Source organism: Zonotrichia leucophrys, chromosome 1A (genome assembly GCF_028769735.1).
Source record: "Zonotrichia leucophrys gambelii isolate GWCS_2022_RI chromosome 1A, RI_Zleu_2.0, whole genome shotgun sequence".
NCBI lineage: Eukaryota > Metazoa > Chordata > Aves > Passeriformes > Passerellidae > Zonotrichia > Zonotrichia leucophrys.
Window position 1 is genome coordinate 17,728,135 of NC_088170.1, and position 14,530 is coordinate 17,742,664.

Consider the following 14,530-nt stretch of genomic DNA (forward strand, 5'->3'; position numbering starts at 1 on the left):
CACGGATAACTGAACTGATGTTTTGGCTGAAGCAGGCTTCAACTGGGACATTCACAGATATACAAAATGACCTCTAATATTGATAAGATAATATGATTTTAGAGCTTCCTCAAATTTTGCTTTAACAAAGACTATTAACGAAATATTTGCAACATGTGTTAGGTCTTTTCAAATATTTATAGAGATGGTTTACAAAAAAATTGAATCTATTTGCAGTGCTCTTTCTGGACTAAAAACACAAACACACATAGGTTTGTATAACTCTGGAAGTCTAAAAAATGCCTTAATTCACCTTAAGTCCACATGTTAGTATAGATACATAGATATAGATATAGATAGATACAGATATAGATGATATAGATATAGATGATTAGATATAGATATATAAACACAATTATTTATAACCAAATTAGAAACTCCTGCTTGAACATTGCCCCTCCAGGGAAACTACTTTTGTTCAAAGCTTCTCTTCCTGCCCTCACCAAAGAATAAACACCATCTGGGCTTTTCACATTTCCATTTCCACTCCAGCAAACTTTGCCTGCTTGCAATTAATATATCAATATATCAACATCTGATCATGATTCATTCGTCAAACCCGGGCTTCTGGAGAAAAATAAAATCAAATTCATGGTGGTAATGCACCTCTTGACACTAACTGAACAAAACAGATTGTTAAGTAATATTTAATAACTACAAAATTTTACATCATTTATTAGGCATATGATTACTAACTAAAGTTTTATACTTTCTAAAAAGTGATCTATGATAAATACAGCTGTCAATGTTACAGGCAAGTGGCAGAATAACAACACAAATTTCTTGGGAGGAAGAAAAGCTGAAGATTTACATCAAGTGTGTGGAGGTAAAAGAAAAACATTTTCAGAACAGAAGCTGTGCAAAGCAGATTTTCAGTTGTGGTAAATAAGTGTAAAGATAAATACAGACAGGCTGCCAAGGGAAAACTTTCAATTTTACATTCTCATTCCCCTTCACACAAACACTTTCACACATTTGTTGGCCAGAGAAGCTGTGGCTGCCCCATCCCTGGAAGTGCTCCAGGCCAGGTGGGATAGGGCTCTGAGCAACCTGGGATAGTGGAAGGTGTCTCTGCCCATGCCAGGGGGGTGGAATGAGGTGGTCTTTAAGGTCCCTTCCAACCCAAACCATCCTGGGATGGTAGGATAAACCCATTTTCCAGTGAAACAACTTAGCATTCACATAGTTTTCACCACCACTCTTTGGCTGTGTTCTGTTCAACGATAAAGGAGATGAAAACAGGAAACTAGAAGTGAAAGGCACCCAGATAGGATGCCAGGGAACACAGGAACAGGAGGTCCTGTGCCCAAAACTACCTTCAGTCTCATGACAGTTTTTGGCTAGTTAAGTTTGATTCTTGTCTCTGCCCTCATGTATTTAACAACCTTTTAAATTTAAAAACAGTTACTCCTTCTAAAAGTAGCAGTTTTGGCATTGACATGGAGAAATACACAGGTATGAGTCAGGCCAGACTTCACTCCAGGAACTGCAGAAGATTAACAGCAGCTCCTCAAGCTCCTGTCATTCCTCTGAACAGGCAGCTGAGAGTCAGGATGAAATTTGTTCTTCAAAGGCATCTACCCTTTTATACTGGTTATACAAAAGCGTATCTGAATACAGGCACCTGGATATGGAGAGTATCAGGCAATAGGAGTTTATCTTGTCCTGCGAGTACTTGAAAGAGCCCTTAGGCCTGTGCTTAGAAAATGCCAGCAGCTCAGGGAGTGATCCTGCCCCTCTGCCCTGCCCTGTGTGGCACATCTGCAGTGCTGTGTCCAGTCCTGGGCTCCTCAGCACAGCAGGGACAGGGAGCTCCTGGATTGGGGCCAGTGGAGGCTGCAGAGATGATTCAGGGCCTGGAGCATCTGTGGCAGGGAAAGGCTGAGGGAGCTGGGGCTGTCCAGCCCGGAGAGGAGCCCCAGCTGAGAGGGGCCCTCAGCCCTGGGTGTCCCTGTGTGCAGGGAGGGCTCCGAGCAGGGCCCAGGCTCTGCTCCAGGGCCCAGCAATGGCACCAGAGGAACGGGCAGGGACTGAGGCCAGGAGGTTCCACCTGGACAGGAGGCAGAACTTCTGTCCTGGGCAGTGACCGAGGACTGAACAGATTGACCAGAGAGGGTGTGGAGTCTCCTCACTGGGGATATTCCAGACCCCTCTGGACACAATCCTGTGCCCTGTGCTGTGGGATGGCCCTGCTGGAGCAGGGAGGTGGGACCAACTGCCCCACTGTGGTCCCTTCTAGCCTGAGCCATCCTCGGATTCTGATTCTGCCTTTTTCATTTCTTCCACTTTCCCATCTAATTTCAGGGGTCCAGGTAGCAGGAGGATGCCAACTGCCTCAATTCCTGGATTCAGCTTACAGCTTTTGATGTATAATCCCTTGGCTACACTTTTTATTATGGTTTTAATTACATTAGAGTGCTCTGTAATTATATGCCAATTATTACTATCTTTGATAATTAGCACTGACATATACAAGTGAAGGAATACATTTTAGAGCTGCCTATTAGTCTTTCATGGTACTTAAAGTTCTACAACATTAAAAAAATTGGTTTTACATTCTAGTTACATTTTCCTCTTCTTATAAAAGGATGGAAGAGAGAATTGCTCGGAGCACAGTACATGACTATAGAATTGCTATACTGATATCAAGACAATTACCAATCACGACATTATAAAACCGCACCTACTTTTAAATACTAAAATGAGCTGTCTTTAATAACATCATCTAGAAAGTCACCTGATGGGGGGGGATTGTCCTGACAGAGAGTCTGAACATTATGAAGATATGGAAATTGACAATTTACAGCTGGCTCTTGCTAAAAGCATTCTTTGTGCTGACTTTGTGTGAAGAGTCTTGCCAGTTGGTGGCCAGATGTAACAAAACATCCCTAAACCAACAAATACTTTCCAGGAGAGTCACTTGTGAACTGTGGTTCCCAAGTGAAAAACAACAAGGGGTCCCTAGTGGCGCAAGCTGTGTCTTAGGTCATTACTGTGGTGTTCTCAGGTGTCTCCTGCAACACATCAGCTGAAAAGTAAAGCAAGTACCTTAATGAGCAAACTTTGGTGCCTCACTGAAGCTGAACTTGGCCAGCTTTGGGTGAGCAGTTTCCTAAGGACAGCTTTGAAATAAGGCTTTGAAATAAAAGACAGAATAAGGGAGGAAGGAAATTTTGCACAGAAGTTCCTGAGAGAGAAGCTGTTGGGAAGTATGAAGTCTGCATGTCCAGCTGTCCCAGCTGTGGATTTTCTCAGTGGAAAAGATCATGGACCATAGAATAATCTGAGGTGAAAGGGACTCACAGGGGTCATCAAGATGTCTTGGATGCTGTGACTTCACTTGGATCTGCAACTGATGGCAGCTGATGAGCAGCAGGGAAGGGTGAAGGGCTGATTTCACACTGACCAAAGAAAGACACAGTGGCACCAAGAAGTGGCACGATTTCCAAGATTTTGAATATGAACAGTGGAGGGGTCTTTTCAAGAAAAAAACAAAGTAATTTCCCCTTAGTAATAAGAACAGGTCACAGCATACAGGATAAGGAGAAAGTGTTTTGTGGACAGAAATGGAGCACCCTGTGCTGGCCAGGTGAGCAGCCCTGCAGGAGACTGGAGTGAAGGGACAGGGGGGAATATGCAGAGGCCAGAGGCAGGTGAGCAGGTCAAGCACTGGTGAGGTAAAGCAGGTACCACTCATTGACCTGTGAAAGCTGAGCAGTGCCACCGCAGGCAGAGCATAAATATGATCCAGTGAACTCACAGAGACCTGTGACAAGCAAGGAGCCTTACGAGGGCTGCGGGGCACTACAGTGGGTTGACTGCACTGTAAGAGCCTGAAAGACCTTGATTTAACAAGAAAAACACGGTATGAAATTTCCTAAATCCCACTAACCAAAATGTATATACTGAAAGGGTGGAAGAGTCTTCCAGTGACCTTCCTTAGAGACACAATCTTTAGGACATTACTTTTGTCTTGACGACCTAACAGGGCTCAGTGGCAGCTGAACACTTGCACATCTTCAGAGGCAAGCAAAGAATGATCAGTCAAAGCCTGCAAAATGAAGTATGGAAAATGAGAGTTGGAAAAAAAGCAGGAATGTTAATGATTTCCAAGACAGGCAAACTTACAAATGAGTGAGGATAATGGGAATGAGGCAAGAAACAGATACAAACAATGACAGTAAATCCAGAAAAACTTGAAAATCCTGTGACTTAAATGACATGCATGGAGTTGAAACTTTCAAAGCATTAGGAAACTCAAGTCATCCTTCACACTCTGTAACCAGTTTCAACAGGAACAGACTTAGGATTTTGAGGGACTCGAGGAAAAGTCCTAAGTATAGGATGGGCAGCAATATCCTTCCCCATTTTGAAGTGATTAAGGAAAAATTACAGCAGTTTGAACTAACACTTTAGAGGTGTCAGCATGGAGTTCTGCTTAAGTATTTGCAAGATCTTGAATATATATATATGTCTGAAATATTAATTTTTCTTTTTAATTTAGTAATTTAGTAATTTAGTAATTACTAAATTACTCCAGCTAAACCACAACTGAGCTTAGTGAACATGTAGACAAAGGCTAGAGAGAAATTCCCCATGTCGTAGCTGAGACATAACTAAAACAAGTGCAACTGGGCTCCTCTGGAAGAGAAGGAAGCTGGTATTTTTCCTGAGTACTGCATTAGCTCCAGCCTATGGAAAGCAATGACCACCTCTACATTTCCAGGAAAATGCTCCTATGGGGGTCTTGTTTTTTCCTCTGAAAAGGTTGCTGTTACCAAAAAAAAGAGAAATAATCCACATAGCTGTTCAGTCCGTTTCCCACCCTAGCTATAAGTAGCTCATTCTCTCTCAAATATATTTTGTGGATTTATTTTACCAGGAGACGTCTTATGAAACTCCAAGATCATCTACCAAACTCCACCTCCAGGATTTCCTTAAAAGTACAGTGTATGGGTGTCAAACTTTTTAGTAATTTTATAATGCTTTAAAATTATTACAGAATCCAGGAATTGAAGGAAGAAGCCAGCAGAGAACCAATTAGTTAATTCCTAGATGGCAGAGCTTAAAGAAAACATATCCATTATCAACATATACAAACAAACAAACAAACAAAAAAGCCCTCCAAAGAAACAACAAATAAAAATCCATGCACCTGTTTAAAAGAAATAATTTTGTCCACATATTTGGTTTCAGGGATGAAATCATTGTTATATTAATGCTGACCTGGAATAACTGCACAGAAATTTCAGGATATTACAGAATGTAGCACAGTATTACATAAATCAAGATCTAACATGATGTTTTCTTTGGCCTGATACTGTGAGCACATACGTGTACACAAAAGAGGTTCAATAGAGGGCACACATTTATCAGCACTGTCTACCAAGGAGAGAACCCCCTCAGAAGGGTAAATCTTCCAGGCTGTGCATGGGGATTTAGCCACCAAATTCTCATTAATGCTAAAGAGAGCCATGCAGCCCAATGCCACTCTGCTAAATTATTTTTTTTCCTTGTAGTTCTATTCAGGACAAAGTAACGGCTGACCTACAGCCACTGGAATGACAGAAGCAACTCTGTGATACAGTTTTGACAGATTTGCCTTGTCCTATGACTTAATAGGTCTTGCAACGACCAGGAAAAACACTTTGAATACAATCTGATTACAACTGGTGGCTTGTACATCACAGTTTTCTCTTTTTTCAGGATGTAGCCATGTGAGCCAGTTAATTAATTTTTCCCTCTATGACAGCTTCCCCCCACTAAATCTGTGTTCATTCACAGGAACTGGCACTTAGTTGTTGGAACTCTGCTCCTACCTAGAACTTAGGTCTGCAAAGGATTTAAGTTTGAGCTGAAGAGGATGTTCTGATTACTGAGGGGAAATTACTTTGTTTTTTCTTGAAAAGACGTCTCACCTGTTCATGTTGAAAATCTTGAATCCAGTTTTCACTCCAAAATGTCTCCCTCTCAAGTACAATATAACATTTGAAAGTGCACACAATGTAAAATGTCTTGAGACATTTCTTCCCTACATGGGATCATTCCTTTCCTACAGTGTCTCACTTCCTGGAAGAATATTGCTTGCGTGTCTGAGCATAATGTCATGATCAACATGACATTATAGCAACTCAGATTTGGGCAGAATGACACACACGCAGCCATTAGAGTAATCAGTAAAGCAAGAAGAGCTCAAAACGTACAAGCATCCCACAACCCTGAGTCATTATTTACATTACCTTTCCCTGGATGTGGCAAAGAATAGCAAATTCCACTCCCTCACTCCCCATACACACAAACAGTTGAGGGGTTTTTTCCCCATAAGATAGTCCTATCCTGCAAGGACTAATTTCCACTGTCAGATATCCCCCAGCCTGTAGATATCCCCCAGATTCTCTGCTAGAATCCATTCCTGAATCTGAGAAGGAAGAATGACACCTTATGGAATGCCTTTTCATTTGTCTCATTGCAGACAGAAGGAAAAAAAAAAAGAGAAAAGAGAAGAAGAGAGAGGGGCACTGTCTCAGCTCAGATCCTTTATATCTACAACATAAAGCAGTACATAAATATATATATATATATATGTATAAAAGTAACATATTGAAAACAGGGAACACTTATCTACAGTGTACTTTGCATCTACTCCAAAGCAAAATTCTCAGCGGCTCTGATTTAGGCAAAGGATTTTTCATGAGGTATGAATTCATGGCTAAACAGCAATGCCTCTAAAAAAATTAGTGATATCACAGAACAATTACCCAGCCAGCCGAAAGTCAATAGTGAACACTCCTTTGGCACCAAAGATACCTGCAGGGCTGTTTGCTGCTAGAGACAAAGCAAGCATTGGCCTGGGGACAGGAAAGCAAACAAAGTCCCATTTTCCCTCCAAAAGAAACCCTGAAAATCAGGGTTTTTTTCCTGTGACAAAGAATAGGTCAGGGTTCATGAGGCATTGCAGGGGGGGCAGTCCTCACCCAGCACCTCACCTCAATAACAGCAGCATGACTGCTGCCATTTAATAGGTCAGAAAAGCAACAAATCCCAGGGCCAAATTCCCTGAACTATCTCATATTTTACTACTTTATTTTCATGAAGCTGCTATTCAAGCTGCACTGGCCTGATTGCCTTGGAGAAATTATCACTATTTAGCCTCCTCTGCAGGCACTGTGGCAGCATCACATCCCTCAGGGCTTCATGTGTCACCCTTCAAACCCTCCCCAGGTATTTAATTTACACATTAAAACTTCTGCTGCAAACGAGATTGCTGATAATTAAAATATGTTTTCAGGGAATCATCTGTGAACAGGCCAAGCAGCTGATCTTGTTACTGTGCATGCCCTATCCTGCAAGTGTCCATCCCCCAGGAGAGATGTGTGAGCCATTCCTTGTGGGCTTCTCATCTGCCAGGCAGTTTGTAGGAATTGAAGTAGTTCTCCCAGAAGGTGACAGAACTCAAGACACAGAGAAATGAAAACACAAATTCAGGAGGCCATTACTACCAAGCAAGTCTGCTAGAAACAGCATTACGTAGAAAATATATGTAAAATTAGGATGCCTCTGGCCCAAATCCCATTGTAAATATCACCAGCATATACAGCCCTATTCTACCTTCATCTAAAATTCAGGATATGGATGATTCCATTTCCTAATCTGCAGATAAATGATGACATTTACTCTGATTACCCAAGAGCTTTATAAATGTTACTAACAAAACATAGATGATTTTTGTACACCTTTTCAATTTTCTCTGAATCTCTTGGAAGCCTTTTTGAGTAAGGTACCTCATGGCTGAGCACCAAGAGTCTGGATGGTAATTAAAAGTGAGTCAGTCTGCCCATTCATCTATTCAAGCCACAATACAGTTATTAAAAAAAACCCCAGGATCCACAATATGGATTTTGAGCTTTGACAGCACAGCCATTATACTTAGCCACCTTTTATTATGGATCATTATGTTATTGATTATTTAATCACACTTAAATTCCATGGGGCTACTTCAAAATCCTGTCTAAAATGGAGACATAATTTCCACTTAAATAGTTAATCAACTTGTGAATATTTTCATCACGTTCACTTCACTACCACTGCAAACCTTGCCTTGCCTGTTCAACTTTAATTTTATAAGAGCTGTGTATTACATTTCAGCTCCATATAAGTAACATACAGAAGCAGAACATGTTTTAGCTAATTAATGCTTCTGCAACTACAGTCAGTGAAAAATATGCATAAAATATTTATGTAATTAGCTCCCCAAAGAAGTAAAGCCTTGTTGTGAGTGCTGAGAGATTGAAATACAAAGTCCAAAGACCTAGAGCACAAAAGATACCAGTCTTTTTCCAAAGCTCCATTACTCTGTAACATCCTTGGCTTCAGGAGGCATTCATTAACAGGGATAAAGGTCTAGGACTCACATTAAATTTCCATATCCTTTTAAAATTAATGTTAGCTACTATTGGGCTTTCCTCTGCACTTTGGATGAATGTTTTGAGGCAATTAAATGTCCATACTGAGTGCCTGCAAGGTGTCTCACATGTACTAAGGACATGAGATGTTTTCCTGGGAGCATCCACAGAGCACATTGATAGATTTTGGGAAAAAAAAAAAAAACAACAAAAAACCAATTTTTTTTTTAGGCTTTTAAATACCACTGAATTAAACAATATACATGACATCATTTTGGCTATGCTTTGTCCTTAGCAGCTGACAGGAGAGATGCCTTCTCCCACTGACAAATAGGAAGCACCTTAGTGCAAAAAAATAGTGAATTTTAACCCCATAAATAAAATCAACTGCAGCACTATAAGCTTTGATTTGAGTCAGGCTGGGGAGGTCTTAGCTGGTTGGGTTTTTAAGTCTATGTGGATTTTTTATTTGAGTCAGGCTGGGAGGTTTGTTTGGCTGGCTAGATTTTTAAATTTACATGGAATTTTCTGCACAAAAATTCAAAAATATGCCTTGGAATATCAAGCAGAAAAATCAAATCACAACCTCCATCATCAATAATATTAATATCAGCATTGAGGAACTTAAGGACTTCCTTTCCCCTCAACTGTAATGTAATCAAGGGAGTTTAGTAAGATATTTTGGAAACAACACTAGCTCAAAAATTGAGGTTAGATGAGCTTCTTGGAGGATAATTTACATTTTGTTTCAGAATTGTCATCTTACCCTTGAAATAATATTTCCTCTCCCAACTGCTATTTAGCATAGTACATTTCACTTCCAATGTTCTCGAAAATGATCCAGCTCTGTCAGAATGCCAAGGCACATCTCCAATGTCCTCTTATTCCATACCTATTATGCCTTACCATACATAATTGTAATTGAAAATGGTGTGTGTTGTATTCGCATTCATTAAAGCAACAGTAAAATTTAAATTTAAGAGAATGACTGGTTCCAGATTAGGTAAAACACAATTATCAGCTTCCCTAGGAACAAATAACAAACAAACAGAAACAAAACAAAACAAAGAAAAACAAAGCAAGAGCAAAGGTAAAGGGAAATTAAAAAAAAAATTTAAAAACCCAGAAACACCAGTAAAAAAATAAAATCCAGGGAATGTTTTATTAAGAGAAATGAAAGTTTCTCTGGAGGACAGCAATAACAAATGATAGAAAGTTATTAGGAAGTTGGAAATGTAGTCCAAAATTCCTTAACTCACAAATAATAACTGGCTGAATTGAGACAGTCCATAGTTTTGCCTATTTTCCACAAATTCAAAAACAGCAATATGCCTCCCTCCACATACAAATTATACATCTTCATGTTTTTCTTGTCCTCTTCTTTTACACATTTGACAATGTAAGTGAGAAAGGTGTTTATTCCCTAATAATCAAACATATAACAATCATAAGGCCACATATGAGCAAACATATTAACAACAGAGAAATTCTCACTTTTCCAAAAAAAGATAGCTGAAAAAATAAAGATTTTTAAATAGTTGTAACTCTGTCTTGTGTTCCTAGAGATTAACTTCCTGGTGTCTAAAAGGTTTAAACCAACAAAACCAGCTTCTGCAATAACTCCCATGTCCCTGTTCCCATGTGAGGTTGGTAGATCCAAACCATTCCCTGATTCAGGACGTCCCATCTTTCTTAAATTATTGGATTTTCTTGCAAAACCATAGGAAGATGATGTAATGCAGAGAAACTAGGTCTGCTCCAAACCAAAGGTCCAAAAGTGGAATCTCTCTAATATATCTACCTTGGCAGCTAGATCAGACTTATCTCAAAACCTGGTCCAGAGTATATATTAGAGAATATATCTCAACTTGCAATAGTATTATATTTAAAAAATAAGTTTCTTATATTAGCACTGAAAAGAACCACAACAAACAAAAAAACCTCCACCAAACAAATATTCAGTTCAGCATAATCCACTGGAAATGTAGTAGTTGAAAGTCCACTGTGCTGTACAAAAATACAAATGCTGCTTTAAGGCTGTTCTCAGTTTAATGAATTTATAGACACATATTTTTTCCCAGGACTAAAAGAAGAAGTTTTTCCTGTATCAGCTCAACCTACAATTTTAATCCACATATAAGGACAGCTGTGCCTTTCACATGTGCCTACTCAGCACTTTCTAGGAAATTCACAGCAAGAAAAAGGACAGAATCTCCAGCATGTTCCAACAGGAGTTAACTAACAGAAGAAAAAAATCAGTGAAGTGAGAAAAAAGAAAGGAAGTAAAAGCCACAGGTCACGGGCAGGGAAAAAAAAAGATACGGCATAGTCCTTCCAGCCTCTTCCAGTTTCTCAGGAGATTCTGAAACAGAAAACTTTCTCCCCTTTTGATTAGACAGCTTGTGTGTTGAGGAAGGACAGGAGGAGGGGTGGGGGACAGGAGTGACTCTGTACATACACAGTTAGAGAAGCTAGATGGAATGGGGTTTTTTGTAATTTTCAAAATCAATTCATTTTTTCCATAAAAGAACTGATCAACAATTTCCTGTGAACTTCCCAGTTTCTTTACAAAAGGCCTTTTTCTCTTCATAGTGAAGACTGTGGCAAAAAGGGCTTTTTTGATCAACACTTTATGACATTGTTCATCACTTTGTATTAAGAGCATGTTCCATCACTTGGAAGGAGGCCAAAACAGAATTTGTATCCAGCTAGACTTAGGGTAAGAAATGTGTCAAATAATCAAATCCAAATCTCCTGCTTTACTTTTTGGGTTCTGATGAAATTCAAAACTGAAAGGGGTCTCCAAAAACAGTTGTTCTCCTGGGTTTTTGTGAAATTTGGTTATAAAAATCATAGCAGTAAGATGGTCGTGTAATGAACCAAAACCCCAGAGCACAGCATAAAAGAATCAGGATCTGAGATCACTTTTTTCTGCTCAGAACAAGGATGGCTCAGCCAGGCTGTGCAGTGAAATACAACCCAGAGCCACCTCAGAAAATTAAGCAAGGAAAATTTAAAGAGTCAAAAGACTATTTCTTTCTACTCCTGCCAGTGATTTAATTATGCATACACTATGCTAAGCCAGTCAGTCTCAAATTTTCAGATTCAGTCTGTGATTTGCTCCATGTTGTGGAAGTGCTGACTCGTTGCACTGGAAGCAACACGAGCTGTAAGTTCTCAGCACGTACAAAAAGGCACTCTAAATCTCTCAAATTTGGTGTCAAGAACACCAGAGCACCTAAAACCAGAACCCAGCAGGGATTTTCCTTCATTGGATATAAATATCCATGACTTTCAAAGGTGCACAGAGGGATAGTACAGAGCTCAGTGCAACAACATGGGATTTGGAAGACCTGCGCTCAACTAACTGACTGGCAACAGCCAAGTAAAATAACCACAGCTCCCAGCTGACGTGAGCATAGTGTCATTTCAGCATCACACACATGGGAGAATAAAAACATCATAGCCTGGGATCTTCTCCTGTCAAAGCATAGGGGCTGCTCATTTTGTGGGTGGAATGAAGGAAGGACACAAAACTTACATATGGCTGAGAAGAAATCTGAGAGTCAAGCTGAAAATATTGTGAGGATATACAAAATGTCTTAGCAGTGTTCCAGCAAATTACTTAAGAGATACTTTCTTCATTTTAGCAATATTGAAGTTGTTGGGGGGATTTTTGGCAAGAAAAGTGTGTCTGCTGCATGCCATATGAACATTTAGACAAAGGAATACATTTTCACCTGAAATAAGTTTGAAATTTCTACTCAACACTACATCAAACAACAATAACCATCATGTCTTTCTCAGGCAGAAAGGACCAAGCAACACAAACACACCCTGGCCACCTTCTTAGCTTCACACCGTTTTTTGGGCATCCAAAGTGTCCATTATCCATCCGGAAACCCTATGCCATGTATGAGGCGCAAATCTCCCCCTCTTACCTCGGGGTCTTTCTCGATCTCCAGCCCCGCCTCCAGCAGGTTGCGTTCGTACTCCTCCCGCTGCAGCCGCCTCGCCTCCTCCAGGGTGTCCAGCGGGCTGAGCTCCACCACCTCCAGGCCAGGCAGCCCTGGCCACCCCTGCAGGGCACGCTGGCCATCGTCCTGCTGCTGCTGCTGCTGGGGCTCAGCACGACCCTTCCCAGTGCTTCCGTTTGAAACCAGGGCTACAGAGGCGAATCCGTGCCTCGGCTCCGGGGAGGCGGCGCCAGGCACATGGCGGGCCAGGCGTTTGCGGTAATGGTAGGCCAAGACGTAGTCAACCTTTCTCTTGCTGTCCCTGAAGTAGAGGCCACTCGGGGAGGCCTTGTCCCTCGCCCTTGTCTGGGTCCCTTCCACGTAGTTGTTGATAATCTGGGACAGAAATATGGAAGTTGCACAGACAAGAAAGCCAAAAGATCCAAGTGGGGGCGGGGGGGGGGGGGGTCCATCTCCACATGAAGCCACTAAGAATCCAGGTATGACTTACAAATACTAATTTTGCACACCAGCCTCACTTCATTTCTCCTCTGGCCATAAACTAAACATAGTTTAGTTTAGTTTATCCCAACATTTGGGATTCCTAAGCAGGTACAGAGGTACACCCCAACTCTGTCGCCCTATTCTGCACGTGCACAAACCAAGGCGAGAGGACACCCACATTATGAAAGGGCACAGAGAAGTGAGAATAAGGACCACATTATAGACCATGTGCCATGTGCTGTGGAGCAAAGCAGGCAGGGAAGGGAAGGAAAATCAGTGTTGGAAGGGAAGAAATCAATCTTAGCCAGAATAGAAGAAATATCTTTAATGTGGTTCAGAAGGTCCAGAAGGGCCAGGCTGGACAGAAACACTTTTGAAAATTAGATTTTCAGGGATTAGAAGAGATATGTCCCATAAATGCCTAGCCATGCTAGCTTATATTTTTACATATGAAAAGACTGTGTGACTGGCCAGTAACACAGTAATTCCTACAAAAAGGAATCCATGGCTAAAATCCTTCAAACCACCCATGTTGCATCCAGTCAGCCCCTCAGACCATCCCTGCTTCACCATCTCCCTCTCAGAACCCTTCTGGGATGCAGCTCCAACAGTAATCCAGCCATCACTCAGCCTGGATGGGAATTCTGCAGCATTCATGTGGAAGTCTGACACTGAGGTATTCATTAAAGGCAGCCCATGAGTTTTTGAAACTGTTTGCAGCCACCATTTTCAGCACAATGCTGCCGTGTAAAGCCCTTCAGAGAGCACTCTAGAGTGTTTTGCTTCTTACTCTCCCACAAAGTAGCTTTCAGTCATCACGTCACTAAATAAATGCTGGGTTTACATGTATGCTACATTCTTCATCCTTTCACAAAATTATCACTCAGTAATCTGTTCTGCACATCACACTCATCACACCCTTCATGTCTAAAGTATATATACAGTCCCTTTAGGCACATCCAAAATTACACTCAGCACTACATCCTGGCAGAATATAAAACTGCTTTTGAGACATCCTTTTATTTCAATTCCCCATTTCCTGATTAGATACATTTTCATGTATTACTCACAGGAAGCCCATGCAAACTCTCCAGATCCATCTCTGCCCCAGCGAGGGAAAACCCGTGGCAGATTTCTAGTGTCCCTCCCAGAGAGCTGCAGGCTATACAGTGCAGAAGGAATGATGTCACCACAGCAGGTCACTGGTGCAAGGCAATGCATTAGCAGGCTCTAGAGAAGACGAGTTCTGAGGATCCTCTCCTCCCTTACTGGAGAGTGTGGGCAGAACCAAGAAGCACGAACAAGAAACAGGAGAGGGAACAAGGAGGTTGTAGAATGTGAAAATCACTCCACGGTTTTCCTGTTTGTTACTGTGCGGAGCCACCTGCCACATCCCAGTCACCTGAGAGAGCACCATAGCAACACTTGGAGTTGCTGGAGTTACACAGGGGATGAGGAGAGTCAACAGTGATACCCTCTCCGTGGACTCTTTTGCTCTCTCTTGGCAGCAAGATGCCATCCCCATAATTATGGGTGTCCAATTCACGGAAAGCTAATTAAAATTTCCACAGATTTCACTAAAGACATTTCCTGCCCCTAAATTTGCACTGCTTGCCTTACCATGTGACA

General features: G+C 41.2%; 1 protein-coding gene across 1 annotated transcript in view; it reads right to left on the reverse strand.

Moving 5' to 3' along the window:
- The window catches only part of ANO2 (anoctamin 2), a 148,291-nt gene extending 134,193 nt beyond the window's left edge, over positions 1-14,098 (reverse strand). Inside the window, exons 1-2 of the mRNA XM_064730944.1 lie at positions 13,972-14,098; positions 12,345-12,793 (exon numbers count right to left, since the gene is read on the reverse strand). Coding sequence (XP_064587014.1) covers positions 12,345-12,793; positions 13,972-14,001 — 479 coding nt within the window. The 5' untranslated portion in view covers positions 14,002-14,098. The remainder of the gene's footprint in view (positions 1-12,344; positions 12,794-13,971) is intronic.
- Between the last annotated feature and the right edge of the window lie 432 nt (positions 14,099-14,530).